Source organism: Chiloscyllium plagiosum, chromosome 12 (genome assembly GCF_004010195.1).
Source record: "Chiloscyllium plagiosum isolate BGI_BamShark_2017 chromosome 12, ASM401019v2, whole genome shotgun sequence".
NCBI lineage: Eukaryota > Metazoa > Chordata > Chondrichthyes > Orectolobiformes > Hemiscylliidae > Chiloscyllium > Chiloscyllium plagiosum.
In genome coordinates this window covers 8,200,878-8,219,443 of record NC_057721.1, presented here as the reverse complement: position 1 = coordinate 8,219,443, position 18,566 = coordinate 8,200,878, and the positions used below count along the sequence as shown (strand labels likewise).

The following is an 18,566-nucleotide window of genomic DNA, read 5'->3' as shown; positions in this document are numbered from 1 at the left end:
GCTCTCAAGTTAGCTTTAACAATAGGTGCCAACTTATCTCAGATGCTGCATTGAAGGTGTGAGGTTAAAGTCTGTCTGTGTCCCAAAGTTCAGACTGATTTGCTCACACTCACTGTCTCCCCTGCACACACACACACATATAGTTTGTGGGATGAATTTGTACTTGCAGAATTACATTTTATTTTGTTCAAAAACTGCATAAGTCCACATAAGATTCTGTAAATCCCACTTTAAAAATAGCATCTGTCTGAACATTGGGACATAGACCTTAATCTCACACCTTCAATGCATTATCTGAGCTGACTTGAAAATGTAACTTTTGAAAAAGTTCTGGGATTTACGTATGGAAGGACCGAAACTAACACGGTCATTCTAAAAGATGAAAGACTTTTTTTAAAATCCTGTTTTTTTTTCAATATATCATTTCAGTGGCATCACACTATAATCTTTTGCTATAGGGTGGCATGGTGGTTCAGTGGTTAGCACTGCTGCCTCACATCACCAGTGTCCCAGGTTTGATTCCAGCCTTGGACGGCTGTCCGTGGGGAGTTTGCACATTCTCTCCATGTCTGTGTGGGTTTCCTCTGGGTGCTCCGGTTTCCTCCCACAGTCCAAAGATATGCAGGTCAGGTGAATTGGCCATGCTCAATTGCCCATAATGCTGGGTGCATTAGTCAGAGGGAAATGGGTCTTGGTGGGTTACTTCTTCGGTATAGACTGGTTGGGCTGAAGGGCCTGTTTCCACAATGTAGGGAATCTAATCTATAAACTCTGTGTCGTATAATCTTATACTCCACAACCATCCGATGAAGGAGCAGCAGTCTGAAAGCTCGGGTTTCCGAATAAAACTGTTGGGACTGGAAACTGGTGTTGTGTGACTATTAACTTTGTCCACCCCAGTCCAACACTGGCACATCCAAATCTGGAAAAGCGCAGCAGGTCAGGCAGCATCCAAGGAACAGGAGAATCGACGTTTCGGGCATAAGCCCTTCTTCAGGAATGAGGAAAGTGTGTCCAGCAGGCTAAGATAAAAGGTAGGGAGGAGGGACTTGGGGGAGGGGCTTTGGAAATGCGATAGGTGGAGGGAGATCAAGGTGAGGGTCATAGGCCGGAGTGGGGTGGGGGCAGAGAGGTCAGGAAGAAGACTGCAGGTTAGGAAGGCGGTGCTGAGTTCGAGGGATTTGACTGAGACAAGGTGGGGGGAGGGGAAATGAGGAAACTGGAGAAATCTGAGTTCATCCCTTGTGGTTGGAGTCCACCTCCCTACCTTTTATCTTAGCCTGCTGGACACACTTTCCTCATTCCTGAAGAAGGGCTTATGCCCGAAACATCGATTCTCCTGCTCCTTGGATGCTGCCTGACCTGCTGCGCTTTTCCAGCAACACATTTTCAGCTCTGATCTCCAGCATCTGCAGCCCTCACTTTCACATCCAAATCTGGTTCAAGATGCAGTGTCCTTGCATGGTCAAATGCGAAAGGAATTGAGAGTGTGTTGCTGGAAAAGCTCAGCATCCGAGGAGAAGGGAAATTCCTGATGAAGGACTCCAGCCCGAAACATTGATTCTCCTGCTCCTCGGATGCTTCCTGACCTGCTGTGCTTTTCCAGCAACTCTCTCAACTCTGATCTCCAGCATCTGCGGACCCCACTGTCTCCCAAATGCAAAAGGAGTTTGGCGTGTAGACTGTGTCCCTCAGGATCCAGGTTCTGGTTGCTGGTGGTCGAACAAATATATAATGTTTGGTTAACTGCTGAAGGATGACGCCTATGGGAGTTTCAAAGATACCAGCCATTTAGCAACAGAACATTCCGGCCATGGTCACGCATGAATTGCACATGTATGGGAGGTCAGACCTAACAGTGTGACACACATCTCCATTAACTTTCACATTAACAATACTTTCCCCTTCTCCCTGTCGCGCCATCTACAAAACCCGCTTGTGGAATAATCACATGGGCTCGCGACGTCTCACGTCACTGGGCGTCACAGAGCATGCGCAGGAACTGGAGACGTGCGACGCGTGATGCACAGATTTCGGTGACGCAATCACGTCAGGGACGGTCAGCGATCGCCGCTTCACAATAGAACGAGCCGGAAGTGAGCGAGATGCTGCTGTTGGTGTGACTGGTCTTTTCTTGCTGCTCTGCCGCGTAACCTAGAGCGAGGGCAAAGTGTTGGCGACTTGGTCGCTGTGTTGTTGCCGGAAAAGAAGAGATTAAAAACAGGTCGGTGTCCCGACTGCAATGAAGTTTGATTTGCACAGATTGACGATTGGGCCTTCAGCGGGTGAAGTTAGTGCGCATGCTCATCATATACTTGTCAATCAGCAGCAACCCTAAGAACTTGTGCATTGTTGCTGCATTCAGGTCTTCAGACTTTTTGACTGCATTGCTTTTGGCTGCAAATCACTACTGTTCGTTCGCTTGCAACCTCTCACTGTTTTCTATGTAACTGGTTGACTTTTATCAGCACAGACATTGAAAATAGAAGTTGGTGACATTGTCAGTTGCTTTCACGATCAGTTATTTTCCGGATGCCTGTCTATTTCTGGAAACATGTTTTATGGCAGGATCACTTTTTCCCGTTTGGTTTGAATACTTGATTTCAAGCTGATAACGTACTAACGCGTTAAATGGGAGCCCGGACACGTTTTCTGTGCCCAGGTAAAACTTAGTGAAGCTCTCGGTTACATTCCGGGGTGTTTTGTAAAACAGAAAATCCGACTGATCCTTCCAGATCTTGCATGTCACAGTCGTTCTCTATAAACAGATTCTTGATGAAGGGCTTTTGCCTGAAACGTTGATTTTCCTGCTCTTCGGATGCTGCCTGATCTGCTGTGCTTTTCCAGCACCACTCTGATGTAAACTCTGATTTCCAGCATCTGCAGTCCTCACTTTTGCCTGTATAAATATCTGCCAAACTCCAGAGTCTGTCTTATCCACAAAGGAACAGAAATATGCAGATGTTCATTTTTCCAGTGTAGTGATGTATAATCAGTTCTTTTAGCTTGGCTGGACATATTTATGGCTTAATAATGTGTTGCTGGAAAAACGCAGCAGGTCAGGCAGCATCAAAGGAGCAGGAGAATCGACGTTTTACACCTATTAGGGGGTCTGTTTCCTAATTTTCTTTGCTCCCAGTTGAAAGACAAGCAATACAGATGATGTGGAATTAAAGTTTTACCAGTTTCATGATCTGTGGATCGTTGGTATGCTTAACTGTTGTATAAGTGTGACATACCTACTTTGATTATGGACAGGACAAGAGAAATGGTTGTGTGTTTTTTTTAATATGGGTAGTTCTCATATGAACCGTATTTTGGCATTGTGATTTGACTATTACATCGCTGAAGAATTAGTGAGTGGTATTTTCAAGAATGCTTACCTCTGTTCACAATAGTGCGATTCCAGCAATTATTGTTTTGTACACTTTATTCTGCGCATGCGCTGATGTCAGTGTCAAAGCCTCTGCACAGTTCTGTGCATGTGCTGATGTCACTTGCTGTCAGAGCATGTGTGAGGGGCAGTACTATACATTGAGCAGCTTCACCTCAAAAATGAAACTAATGAATGTTCATTGCTCTGCCTCTGAGACGAGAGTATTCTTGTATAATTCCTGTAAAAATCTTGTAGAATTCCTGCATTACTCTTATACATACCATTTGCCTTGCTAATTTATTCTTGTCCCGCATATCACAATCTAAACCAACCCCCGAGAAACAGGAGACAATCAATCACACCCATCTGGGGCAGCATGGTAGCTCATGTTGTTAGTATTGCTGTCTCAGTGCTAGGCACCTGAGTTCCATTCCAGTCTGTGTGGAGTTTGCACATTCTCACTGTGTCTGGGTAGGTTTCCTCCCACAATGCAAAGATGTGGGTAAGGTGAATTTGCCAAACTTAAATTGCCCATAGTGTTCACGGATGTGTAGGTTAGGTGTATTACTCAGGGCTAAATGTAGGGGAATGGGTCCCTTTGGAGAGTCCGTGTGGACTTGTTGGGCTGAAGGGCCTGTTTCCCCACTGTAGGAATTCTCTCTGAAAAACTTGTAGATTGTTCGCGTGAACCAGTATTACAGCTTTATCCTGCTGCTGCTGCTGCCACTACCACCCCTTTACTTAATGTATAAATAAAAGTGATGCCATGAAAGAGGAGTGACTGCTGTCTTTGGTCATGACATTAAAGCATTTGAAATCAGAAATAACCTGGAGAGGGGGCAATACATTTAGGAATTGATCTAGTCACTGCATTCCATATTTCTTTTTCAAAAAAAATGAATGTCATTTTATACAGAATGAACTTGAGAGAATTAAAACAAAAAACCTGGTGCCAAATATTTTATTTGGTTGAGTACTAAATCTAAGCAAACATCTTCAAATGGGAAAAGTGAGCACAGCTCTATTTATGTTTTTTTTTCAATGTGAAGGTAATTTGGAAATTGTCTTCCTTTTTGGCAAGTCTGTTATAATCTACTGCAGTTTTGCTAGTTCTAAGAAATTAGCAGCTGCCCAACGTGAACTTTTGTGTGATTAGAATCCAGAGTTTGTGCAAAGATACATGTCAGAAAAGTTCAAAATATCTCAGCAGTCTGTGTTTTTCTAATATTGTCCTTTTAGACCAGGCATTGTTTACTGTAGTGAGGGCAAATCCTAGATCTCTGCCAGAAGGTGTGTGACAGGCAAAGGTTATTTTTCTCCCTTCTAGCTTGTGCCTCCCTAAAGGAGGAGGGAACCAAGAGAAGTGGCAATGCAATGTAACTGCTGTTATCAATACTGCTGTTCAGACCTTGCTGCAGAGACTTGAGCACATCAGGGCAGTACTAAGGGAATGCTAAAATGCTGGAGACCCCTTTTTTGTCTGACGTGCTAGGCTGTCATAGATAAATTATGAATTTATGAATGCACTTGTTACATATTGCAGCTGCTGCAGTGAGACGCAGCTCATCCCTGTGATAGCATGTGAAGCAGTAGATGGTGGTGCGATGTTAGTTTTGTTTTTGGAGCAGCAGTTTGAAGCTGAAGTTTGAGCTAAAACACAAAACAGTTTACAGTAAAGATGCAACAGCTTTAATTACAGAAGGATAGAAAACTTGAAAAAATAAGTTGTAGATCTTAAATGAGCCAAATCTATTCCTTCCAAAAAGATATTGGTCGTACATACAACATTATAACACAAAATATGTGATATAACATATCAAGCAAATTTACCAGTGTTTTTCTCCACTTTTAACTATTCAGTGAAATCCCACTTTCCTCACTTGCACTTCGGAATATTCTTTTGCATGCAACTGACTAATTTCTTTTAAGCATCCATATGCAATCTTTCAGAGATTTTTGTGCTGTAGACTTTTGAAAGCAATTACTCCCTGAAGATGACTGAGTTCTACCTTTGCCCTTTAATTCTTTAATACTTCTGAGGGAGTGATAATTATTTTCAGAATATTATTATTTCTGACCAATTCTGAAACTGTCAATAAAGTAGCACCTTGGGTGCATTCACTTCCACGTATTTATAGAGCAGTAGCAGAATTTAGTATTTTGCTAATATTCAGAAACTGCTAACTAAATGTAATAAACAATCAAAAACTGGTATTCTGTGAGGATGATTGCTCTGCAGTGCTTTCCTGTCTTTGTTTAATTTCTTCCTTGTGAACTCTAGATCCCCATATTCATATCTCTGTTCACTATCTTGTATGCGTTGCAACTTGCCACTCATAACCTCCATGAAAAAATGTTTCCCTAAGCCACTTAGAATGGCACTTTCAAATTCCAAGCTGTCTCGCCTTTGGGTGTTAATGAGAATATGTTTCCAGCTGTTGATCAGTTTTAATCATCCTCTCACCTCTTGCGTTAGTCTTTGGCCCATTCCCTTCCCCCATCCTTGTTATTTCCCAAGTATACCAAGGGACCGGGTTCAGTTCCAGCCTCAGGCAACTGCCTGTATGGAGTTTGCAAATTGTGTCTGCGTGGGTTTCTTCCGGGTGCTTCAGTTTCCTCCCACAGTCCAAAGATGTGTAGGTTAGTGAATTGGCCATGCTAAATTGCCCATAGTGTTCAGGGATGTGTATGTTAGGTTAATTAGTCAGGGCTAAATATAGAGTAGGGGGGAAAGAGTATGGGCGGGTTACTCTTTGGAGGGTCAGTGTGGACTTGTTGGGCTGAAGGGCCTGCTTCCACACTGTAGGGTTTCTATGATTCTATCATCTTTACACCTCCAAGTTCAAGGAGCACTGATTTCACCATATTTAACAAATTATAGGTCTTGTCATTTATTATTCATTATCGGACCTTTCAGTCCTTGGCCCAAGGCGCTTAGTATACCATGGTCATCATAGAGAGATAAAATAATTCCCGTTCTCTTTAAACATCTTGCCCCTCCCCCATCCTTGCATCTAACAGGTGGAGCAAACTGATGGACTTTATTATTAGGATCAAGACCATCTGTTAAACTACTTCTTGCCCTAATATCTGGAATTCCCTACTTCAATCTCTCTCACTTTTTTTTAAGCTGGGCCTTGATATTAATTCTTTAACCTAGCTTTAATATTTTTTCTCTAACCATGCCTTTCATAACCCATCCTAAATACCTTTCAACAGCTTGAGGTTAATTTCTGTTTCTTTGTGCTTATGTGAAGTACCATAGGATGATTGATTGCGTTAAGAACTGTTAATCAAGTGCAAGCTGTAAATACAAGAGATAAATGAATTCAGGACATCCTAAAGTGCCTCATAGCAAGCAAAGTCATTTTGAACTGTAGTCACTGAATTGTAATGCAAGAAGTCCATCAATCCTTTTGCACAACAAGCCTCACGCTCAGCAATGAGCTAAATATTCACATGATCCATGTTTTTGGTGGTGTAAATGTTGCCTTTGAAACCAAATACCCTTCTGCTCTTTTAAAGTGCACATTAATATCGATGTGATGGGCAGACTGAAACTCAATATAAAGTCAATTCAAAACTCCTCACCTTGAGTACTCCACTGGAGTGTCAGCCTAAGATTGTATTTCAATGTAGATTTTGAATCTACAGCCTTTTGATTCAAAGACCAGACCCAGCACTGGGACTAACTACTGTATTCATCCTACAGAATGTACATGCTGAATTCAAACTGTACTCATGGTTGTAGGGACATTGAAGAAGTAGCTTGGAGATCTGACAGACTTCTAAGCATTTTGTAAATACAGTTTGATATCGTACTGAAGTTGTTGTCCCTGATGGCAACCAAATAATCCAATTATGTTTTAGAGGGTAGGCTTTGCAATGCTTTCTTCCAGAGTGCAGGTATTGACTGCCAGATTAGAATGTCACCTCTGTATTATTGCAGACAGTGGTAGCAGTTTAATTTGAAGAAAAAGAGAGACTTGCATTTATTTACTGCCGTGCATGACTGCCAGATGACTTGAAACAATTACTATTCAAATATTTATGGAGTGTAGTTACTGTTGGAGAATGTATTGCAGCTAGTTTGCACAGAGCAAACTCCCATAAAGATGTGATATTCTAGGAGCAAATTAGTGCAGATACTAGAGTCTGTACTGAAAGCAACAAATGCTGGAGATCATAACGGGACAGTCTGCATCAATGGAGAAAGAGCAAGCTAACGTTTTGAGGCTATATGACGCTTCATCAGAGCTGATTTGACAATCTGCTTTCGTCATGATTGAAGAATGCATTTTGATCAACTCCACTACTACCACTCTGAAATATGTTCTTTTGCATCGTGCACCTGAGAGTGAAGACAGGTCACAGTTTAGCATCTTTTCCAAAAATGGTACCTCCGATAATGTAGCACTGATTTAGTACTGCACTGGGGTGTGTCAGCCTTGATGTTTATGCTCAAATCTTGGATAGGGATTTGAAACTAAAACTTTGTGGCAAGAGTGGTACCAACTGGGCCACAGCTGACACCTGCCTGCTAATGCTGAAGCAGTTTTGGTTGCTATCCAGTTTGTTGTTAAATAGAATAATCTGTCCTGCAGATTTTTTTGCCTGTATAAACTGATCCATGTGGTATTTGTGAGATGTAAGTACAAAGCCACAGTTAACTGTTGTTTGTTACACAAGGCATTAAATACTTTATTCACAGTTGTACAAGACAAAACACAAAAGCCAGGAGAAAGAGAAAACTGTTCTTATTCTTCAATGTCAAGTCCTTTTGCCCTTCTTTAATACATTATATTTGTGTTCAGTAAGTTTTTAAAAAAAACCCGAGTGAATGAATAATATTTTTTACTTCTGTATATTTCATATGGTTTAAAGTTTGTAAATGCAAGTATTCATTAAATTGTGGTTATAACATCCAATTGTGTGTTCTCCTGTTACATGACAGTAATGTGATATGATCATTTATTCAGGATAGACCTAAATCCAGATACTCATCTCAAAAAAGCTAAATATTTATGCTTATCGTTAATAATACTGGCCATAATACATCAAATTTCAGAAAGAATAACATGGATGATGCCCAACACTGTGTATATATTAATTGAAATATTGAGATTGGTTTATGTGCATATGTTGAGAGTGTGTTGCTGGAGAAGTGCAGCAGGAGGAGAATAGACATTTTGGGCAAGAGCTCTTCAACAGGAATGAACTCTGTGGGCTGGGTGTGCTGAGAGATAAATACGGCTTTGGGGCTGCGGGGAAGATAGCTGAGTATGTGATAGGTAGTTGGAGGTGAGGGTAATGGTGATAGGATGGGAGAAGGGTGGAGCGGATAGGTAGAAGGAAGATGGACAAGTCATGAGGGTAGTCCCAGTTTGGGAGGTTGGATCTGGGATAAGGTGGGGGGAGGGGAAATGGGGAAACTGGTGAAATCCACACTGATGCCGTGTGGTTGGAGGGACCCAAGGCGGAAGATGATGCGTTCTTCTTCCAGGTGTCGATTAGGGTATGGCGATGGAGGAGGCCCAGAACCCACGTGTCCATGGCGGAGTGGGAGGGGAAGTTGAAGTGTTCAGCCACGGGGTGGTGGGGTTGGTTAGTACGGGTGTCCCAGAGATGTTCTCTGAAGGGTTCTGCAAGTTGGCATCCGTCTCCCCAATGTAGAGGAGACCATATCAGGAGCAACAGATACAATAAATAACATATGGGAGTGCAGGTAAAACTCTGATGGATGTGGAAGGCTCCTTTGGGGCCTTGGATAGAGGTGAGGTGGGAGGTGTGGGCATAGGTTTTGCAATTCCTGCAGTGGTAGGGAAGGTGCTAAGAGTGGCGTGTGGGCTGGAGGGTGGCGTGGATCTGACAAGGGAGTTGTAGAGGGAATGGTCTTTACAGAAAACGGATAGAGATGGGAGGGAAATATATCACTGGTGCTGGGGACCGTTTGTAGGTGACAGAAATGGCGGAGGATGATGTATCCAGAGGTTAGGAGGTAAAGGGGGTGGAAAGTGAAGACCGGGGGATTCTGTCCTTGTTGCGGGTGGAAGGCTGGGGTTTGAGGGCGGAGGTGTAGGAAGTAGCTGACGTACTGGAAAGCATCATCGACCACATGGGAGGGGAAATTGTGGTCTTTGAAGGAGGAGGCTATCTGGTGAGTTCGGTGGTGGAACAGAAGTTTAGTCTGAACTAAAAGACTGTTGATCTTGGTTGCTGAGGGTTTTTTGCTGAAAGGACATATTTTGATTCTTCGTGTGCCTTACCCAAAATCGACCAAAGAGTTGGAAAGACTGATATTTTTTTCGATGGATTAAATTTGGCTATTTTTTAGGCGGAGTGCAAAGGTGATGGTTTCACACTTTCAAAAATCACATTTTTCCCGAGATTTGTTATGTTCTACAGAAGGTCTTTATATGTTAAAGATGATGCACTACAAGTCTTCGTAGAATTGTAGCGTTTATGGCCCTCTTAACTCGGTTAAGTGCAAGGGAAATTATTTGCCAAGAAGATAAGCAAAGAATTTGTATCCAGGTTTCTGCTAGTATTACTCTGTTAACAATGGTGAAGATGAATTCCTCAATGGTACAGGATTTATTCGAGTTTGATTTGTTTTATACTTTGTGTTATGATCCCAGATCATTGTAATACTGGACAAATGTGATCCCAGAGTAAAGCCTCGCTTGATGGATCATAAATTGTTTTTTCAGCTTAATTATTGTTAGTCATTGAACATATTCACAGAAGGTTGCCAGTGTTCTTTGCAAAAGAACATATGCAGCATTTGTATGTAAGAAACTTATTAAAGCAGTTTAGAAAAAATCTTAACATCAGCAAAAAGATTCAACCATTTTTCTCCAACAATATCTTTTGTTCAATCCCAGTGAACCTATCTTCACTTCCTTACTTAATTGATTATTCCCAGTTCTGAGGGCCTGTATTTCTTTTTGATTCTTACAGCCAGGAGACAGCTACAAACTCCCAGTTTGGAGATTCTACAAACTATATACTTCCATTTTTAAGATTTCAATACAACTTTAAAAAAAATGCTGCCCTTCTGGTAGGTTGCAACTGTTTTCCTGAATTGAGCTTAAAACTATGAATAGCTCTGTCTGTTTTTCTGTAGGTCATAAAATTACACATTGTAAGCAATTCATCAGTTAATGCCACAGCTATGTTGTTGGTCACTTGACTGAAATCATTTGTTTTCTTGTAAATAATGTAATTGGTTCACTGCTCTAAATGACTTTCTGACCTTTCATTTTTTCAAAAAGTTTACTTTCACAGAACCGAAACCAAAAATCCATTGTCCTCTACTGGAAAATCCAAATTGCCAATGATAATGTAAAATAAACATTTATCACTCCTCCACCCAAAGAAAAACATGAAAAGAGGTGCCTCCTTTTAGTGGCATTTTTAATTTCTATCAGAATTTCTTCCTATAATTATTTCAATATTATATTGACAATAAGAACATTTCATTCACAATTTTAAATACACTATGTTCTGACAATACTGTCGGTCATAGCGTCTCATGAATGTGTTAACATAATATACTCGATCGTTTTTTTTTTCCCCTCTTTCCTCCCTGGATTACTCTCCAAATAATTTACAAAATTGTTTCTAATTTCAAATTTCATAAGGTACAGTAGAAGTTTTAATGGTTCTATAATTATTTCAATATTATATTGACAATAAGAACATTTCATTCACAATTTTAAATACACTATGTTCTGACAATACTGTCGGTCATAGCGTCTCATGAATGTGTTAACATAATAGACTCGATCGTTTTTTTTTCCCCTCTTTCCTCCCTGGATTACTCTCCAAATAATTTACAAAATTGTTTGTAATTTCAAATTTCATAAGGTCCAGCAGAAGTTTTAATGGTTACCCAGACACCAGCAACAGTGCTACCCTTTGTCTGAACCAATAAAAATATTTGAGGTTTGACCTTTTCAGCTGCTCTAGTATTTATTGTTTGTTGAAATTTAACCTGTGTAATATACTTTATGACAGCAGTTCAAATGTATATGTCCAGGTCTCCACCCAGTCATTTATTTAAAAGATGTACAAATCCCTCTTAAATTTCTATCCTGCCAATGGACCCACTTTATTATGATCAAAGCTGCTTGTAATTCTGTACAAGTCAGATTCCAATGAACGTGGGGAAAATCTTGATTCCAGTCCTGGTCTTCACGTACCACCCCACTACCCTCCACATACAAAGAATTGTAAGCTGCAATTTCCATCACCTCCAGTGGAATGCCATGATCAGACACACATTCCCCTCCCTTTTTTGTCAGCATTCTACAGGGACTGTTCCCTCTGAGATGCTCTGATCCATTCCTCCTCCATTCCCAACACCTCTCTACACTCCCATGACACCTTCCCTTGTAATTTCAGAAGGTTTCAACACCTGTCCATTTACCACCTACCACCTCGTTATCCAAGGCCCCATACATACCTTCCAGATGGAGCAGTGACTTACCTGCAATTCATTCAATGTAGTCTACTATATTCGTTGCTGACTATATGGTCGTCTTTACATTGGGGTGAAGACACGCAGACTGGGTGATCACTTTACAGATGACCAGCACTCTGACTGTCACAAAAACCCTGAGCTTCTCATTGCCTGCCACTTTAACATGTCACCATATTTCCACATCAACACATTTCTGTCGTAAACTTGCTGCAGTGTTTCTGCTATTGCTCGTGCTCATTTGCTCACTTTAAGTTTTGAGGTGGCTAACATCTTGAATTTGGTTTTTGATTTGTACTTGTGATGTTATTTATTTATTTATTATTAAATAACATCCTATTGCATTTGTCTAACCTCCTATTTAAATGTAAATAGTTTGACTGCCTGGGGACATTTTGGCACAATTCTGAGTATTCCAGTCCTGTCTAGGTAGAGCACTATAAATTATTTCGTTGCATTACTAATCATAGAGCTATACTTGAAAACTAAAAACTCTCATTAGTCAAATGACCTGTAATAGAGATGGAATGGCAGATGAAATGCCACAAGTGTGGCATGTAGGAGCTGATGGATACTAATATGATGCACAGCTACCAGATCTGCAGTGATTGTAGTTTGAGGAACTTCAACATTAGAGTTTGAGCAATAGTTTGAGCATTGGACTCTGTGATGGATCAGGGGAGAGTTCTGTTGTTGAGCAATTTGTTCCACAAGCTAAATTAAGGAGCAGACCACAGAAGTAATCTCTGGATTAACTGTCTGTCTGATCCAAAAGAAAATTGGCACAGCATCAGAGAATTGAATTCTAAGCCTAAAGTTTGGTGTGAGAGAAATGCCGATGGAACATTTTGAAAATGGGAAAACAGCTACGTAATCACAGTAGGGAAACTGTGGTAGTTATGGGTCAGAGATTGAGAGTTCCAATTGTGAAGTTAACTTTGGCGACTGATGATTTGAGAATTTCGATCAGAAAAAAAAACATCTTAGAAAATGTTGATTTTTTTTTCACTCAGTTCTAACTTCCAACCCAGACTTGAATTTTATACCACTCCAGATAATACAAGTTGAGTGATGAAGAGTGCAGAATATTAAAGTGTGCAATCTTTTAAACAAGTTTGATGGCTTTTTGCCATTTCTACTGCTTCAATGTTTCTGTTGGTATAATTGGTGAAGTTTAACTGTAGTTAGTTATGCCTTTTAATGAGATCATTTAAGATTCCCACATTATACATTGAACAATTCACTATCCGAAACTAACTACAGTTTGTGAATGACTTTTTAAACCAAGTACAAATTAAAAATGCTCTATTCTTAGCAAGTTGGACTTCATGAAGTGTTTGAGATTTTTGTACCAAGCATGTTTAACCATTGTTTGTGTTCAGCTGTGGAATGGAACATCTTCCAACTTTGGGGGCTATTGCTAATATCAAAGTATTCCTGTCAAACAAAGCACAGATGAAAAGTGGAACATCTCTGTTCTGTGCAATGATATGTTTTAAACTCTGCTTGAGGACAATGATCTAATTGCGTATTACTAGAGGCTCTCTACATATTTACTATTTTAAACTTTAATCATTTGAATATGTTGCAAACAAGAGAATTTCATAAGATGATTTTAAATTTTCTCTTTTACATTTGACCTTGAGTTAAAATTAATGCAAAGAGACGATATGTCCAGCTGCTGGTTTGGCCTGGTTATTATAGGACAGAGGCCAGTCAATGGCAGTTGAAATGTATGTACCAGTTTTAACACCTTGGTTTTTGTTTCCAGAATTTGTTTTTGTTCTGTGAGACTCGGGGCAGCTTGAGGGAAGTAACTTCTATCCTTGTGTCTCTGTCTGTCCAGTAGCTGCTGCAGTCAGCAGAAAGAAAAGGAATTTTTCTCTGTTAGCTACAAAACTGAATGCAAAAAGGGAGACCTCTCGTCAAAAAGATGGAATTCTTGACATTGAAGCACACTGGAAGAGGCCAAGGGAAAACGTTGCCAGAGTAGGCCATGTACGAGATGTATATATGGGATTTATCTCTCAGAAGATTCAGGGAATTGGCCTTGGGTCACAGGATGTTAAACTCGGTCAAACAAATAAAAGTGAATCTTTTGGAAATTGGGAGTAACTTTGGACTGGTTCCTGTAAAGATTGTAATTCTGTTGAGAATCTGGCATGTGTGAAAGTAGCAAAGAATTTCAAGTGTTAAAATGCAAATACAATATTTATTTCTGTGTATTACAGTATTTGACTACTAAGTAATGTTTAACCACCATTTATTTTAGCTTGTTTACTACTTTAAAAGTTTGTGTGAAATCTTGTCTTGTAATTCTTTGAGTCATCAGGAATTCAAATGTATCTGACAATGTTCAATCCCTCTGGGGATGGTAGCAAGTTAATTGATCATAGATAAAGAAAACATCATAGCTATCAGTTTCCAGAAATCTGAAAATATTGTTCAGTTCTTCTTGTTTTTTTTTCTTTCCCCACTTCAGAATGTTCTCTCTGTCTGTTTCACACTCTGTTCAGTAGATGAGGGGGAAGATAATTGGTCTCAGTGGTATTCTTTAACTTGTACAGAGTACTGAGCAAGGGTGGGCTGACTCATATCCTCAGAGTTAAAAAATTCTTTGTGTTAGAAAGGAATTGCAGTACTCCTGTTCTATATCTGTGTTATAATTCAGATCAAAGTCATGACTTGCTGTGAGGGAAATTACAGATACAAGCCTATCTAAAGTGATTATTGCTTTGGATGCAGTGGAGAGAATTGTAAGATTTGCAGGTGAAGATTAGTTTGAATGAACTTGCCCAACATTTTGCTGTTTTTTGACATCTCTTCCTAACCCCCACCCACTTTCTCCTCTCACTTCTCTGACCTGTAAGCTATTTAATTTTACAGCAGCAATAAATTACATTTATACAAAACCTTGAAAATAAAGCATCTTAAGATGCTTAACAGGAGCATTGTCAAACAAAAAGTTCTAATTATGAATGCATGGAGTATAAGGAACAAATTAAATGAGATGCAGGCACAAATTGAAATGAGAGATTATGATATAGTAGTCATGTTGCAGGATGGTTGGGGTTAGGATCTAAATATACAAGGTTATAGAGTGGTTAGCACTTTTGCCTCACAGTGCCAGGGATCTGGGTTCGATTCCAGCCTCTGTGCAAACTCCACACTGACAGTTACCATTCTGCCCTTGTCTGTGTGGGTCTTCTCCTGGTGCTCCAGTTTCCTCCTACAGTCCAAAGATGTGCACGTTAGGCAGATTGGCTATGCGAAATTGCCTAAAATGTTAAGGGATGTGTAAGCGAGATGCATTAGTTAGGGGAAACGTGCAGTAAATAGGATAGGGAAATGGGTCTGGGTGGGATCGGAGGGTCAGTGTGGACTTGTTGGGCCAAATGGCCTGTTTCCACACTGTAGGGATTCTTTTGAAGACCACTAAACAGCTTCCATGAAGGATAGACAGGAAAAACCACAAAGGAGGTGGAGTAGCCTTACTGATTAGAAACAAAGTTATTTCAGTGATTACAATGGATATAATGAGGGGATGGCCTCCTTTTCAAAATGTCCTCCTTCTTCAAAGATCGCAATTTCCCTTCTCACATGGTTGACAATGCCCTCCAGTACATTTTCTCCACTTCATGCACCTCTGCCCTTGAACCCCACCCCTCCCAACACAACAAGGTCAGAACCTGCTGGTCCTCACCTTCCACCCAACCAACCGCTGTAACATCGCATCATCCTTCACCATTTCTACCACCTACAAGCAGAGTCCAACACCAGGGACATATTTCCCTCCCCATACCTATCAGCGTTCGGGAGAGACCATTTCCTCCGCGACTCCCTCGTCAGATTCACACCTCACTCCCGGCACCTTCTCCTCCCACCGCAGGAAGTGCAAAACCTGCAGTCACACCTTCCCCCTCATCTCTAAGTCCCTGAAGGATCCTTCCACATCTGACAGAAATTTACCTGTATCTCCACCAATGTTATCTACTGTATCCGTTCCACCCGATGTAGTCTCCTGTACATGGGGAGACAGAGTGCCAACTTGCAGATCGTTTCAGAGAACATTTTTGGGACAGCCCCACTACCCCGTAGCTGAACACTTAACTCCCTCTTCGCCAATGACATGCAGGTACTGGGCAGCTTCCATCGCTAAACCCTTATCAACTGACGCTTGGAGGAAGAACACCAGTTTCCTCATTTCCCCTCCCTCCACATTATCCCAGTCCCAAGCCTCCAATTTGGCACCGCCCTGTTGACCTGTCCATCGCCTTTCCCATATGTCTGCTTCACCCTCCTCTTCAACCTATCACCTTCTCCTCCACTTTCATCTACCTATTGCATTCTCAGCTACCTCCTTCCCTCATCCCCTCCCATTTATCTCTCAGCCCCCTGGCCCACAAGCCACATTCCTGATGAAATGTCGATGCTCCTGTTCCTCGGATGCTGCCTGACCTGCTGTGTTTTTCCAGTACCACACTTGACTCTGACCTCCAGCATCTGCAGTCCTCACTTTCTCCACATAGAGATTTCATGATATATGGAGGTGGATTTTATGGAAGATCTTAAGATGAATAGAGGAGAAGTTCCAAAGTTTATTCTTGGCAGAGGAAAACATAGTACTCAATAGTTAAAATTTGGGATTTCAGGAAGTCAGAATTGGAAGTAGGTTCGCAAAGAATTTTGGGACTGGAGGCAATCTTATAACGATGGGAATTGAAAGGATTTGAAAACTAGCATGACAGTTTTAAAATAGAGACATTGCACCAGGCAGCAACCTATCTCATTGAGCAGAGAGATGGCAAGTGACTAGGATTTAGTGCACCTTAGGACATGTGGCCAATGTTTGGATGATTTCAAGTGTATGGATGGTACAATGCGGGAGGCTACTAAGTACCTTGTTGGAGTGGTTAGATCTCGAGATAATGAAGGCATGTGTAAGATTTTCTGCAGGAACGGAGTTGAGCCATGTTGTGAAGGTGGAAAAAGGGAACCATCGTGTTGACATGGGTATGTGTTCAGAAGTTCATATTAGGATAAAATGTGACACCAATATTGCAAACACTTTCATTCAACCTGTTAGAATTGCCAGGGAAAAGGAATGGAATTGACATTTAGGAAACAGTTACTGGTAAGAACTGAAGGCAGAGGCTTTCTCGGATTTAGTCTGAAGAAATTTTCTGCTCACATGCTGGATAAAAGTCTGACAGTTTAGAGACTGGAGATGAAGTAGAACTGAGTGTCATCATAATGTATATTCAGAGGGAACATGGGGTCAAGAAAAACCATAAGGCCAAGTCGAGCATATCAGTGGTAACAGAAGTCTGAAGATAAACTATTGCAGGTAAATCACTTGCTGTGATTTGGTTAATAAGATCGGAGCCAAGTATGGGCTGTTATATTCAGCTGGATGACAGAGGCACCCTGTTAGACATGTGAAAGGCTGCTGAGAGGCTGAGAAGGATAATTAGTTGCAATAATCAGGAGAGGCTGAGAAGGATAATTAGTTGCAATAATCAGGAATGTCATTTACGACTTTGATACGTGTTCTTTCAGTGTTGTGGCCAGATTAGGAACTTGATTTAGAAGGGTTCAGACATGAAATTGCATGGACTTGGGAGGTGAAACTGCATTCAAAGACTGAGAAATGGGAGCTTGAAATGGTGTAGTAGTTTTCAAGGACAGAAGATTCAACGATTTCTGTTTTTAATGCAAGGGGTGGGATTGAAGAATTGAAACTGAAGAATCAAAGAACCGTTTATAATCTCACCCAACATAGGGACCAGGAAAGAGAATTGGGTGATCAAAAGTTTGCTATGAATAAAGTTGAGGGAGCAAGTGACAATTATCGTGGATAACATGGATTTCACGAAAGCAATAGGGGAGATGAAACAGAATTTCATCTCTTTGGGTTTTGAACAGTGGAAACCATTGAAGAAGGTCTGACCAGTTTGGCCAGAGAATTAATGATCAAGATTGAATGGACCTCTGAGGCAATGTAAATTTTAAGGAGGGCTTCCGTTTTATTGCTTTTGTTATGATTGGTTTTTACTTAGGTACTTTTTACATTTAAATTTATTTTTACATTTTATATTCAAGCTATTTCATACCCATCTCCTGCTTCTAAAGGAAATTCTTTTCATCTGAAGAATTATCAGCTAATTCTTGGTTTTCTGCATTGTGATCTTTGGGATGTCCTTTGTTCAATATTAAACTGACTCTTGCTTCAACGTCTGCCTTATTTGAACTGTTCTGTGTCGTTGCATCTGAACACTTTCATAATAGTGGTATACAATACTTTGAAAAAAATCAAAATTCAAATTCCTTAAAACAAGTAAAAGCTTTATTTCATTCTTTAGTCTCATCATAGTAGCAGGGTGTGTGGATAAAGAAACTGAGTATGAACAGTGTTGGATTTTCCATATCTTTAAAAGCAGGTGATGGACAATTGGTATTATCGCTAGAAGAATAATCCAGAGATCCAGGTGATGTTCTGGGGATCTCAGTTCAAATCCCATCATGGCAGATGGTGGAATTTGAATTGAATAATAATCTGGAAATAAGAGTCTAATGATGACCATGAATCTGTGGAATTCGCTACCCTAAAGTGTGGTGGATGCTGGGACAGTGAGTAAACTTAATAGGGAGTTAGATAGATTTTTAAAATTGGTAATGGGTTGAAGGATTACGGGGCGAAGACCGGAA

General features: G+C 40.7%; 1 protein-coding gene across 3 annotated transcripts in view; it reads left to right on the top strand.

The window, feature by feature from the left end:
- The first annotated feature begins 2,047 nt into the window (after window positions 1-2,047).
- The window catches only part of cab39l (calcium binding protein 39-like), an 81,439-nt gene continuing 64,920 nt past the window's right edge, over window positions 2,048-18,566 (top strand). The window contains exons 1-2 of one of the 3 annotated variants that reach the window (XM_043700422.1): window positions 2,048-2,224; window positions 10,337-10,436. Coding sequence is in view for 1 of the 3 variants with exons in the window: in XM_043700420.1 (XP_043556355.1) it covers window positions 2,632-2,662 (31 nt within the window). In the remaining 2 variants the exon portion in view is untranslated. Of the gene's footprint in view, window positions 2,225-2,616; window positions 2,663-10,336; window positions 10,437-18,566 lie in introns of those variants that run through there. The other 2 variants (XM_043700421.1, XM_043700420.1) reach the window with 2 other exon arrangements.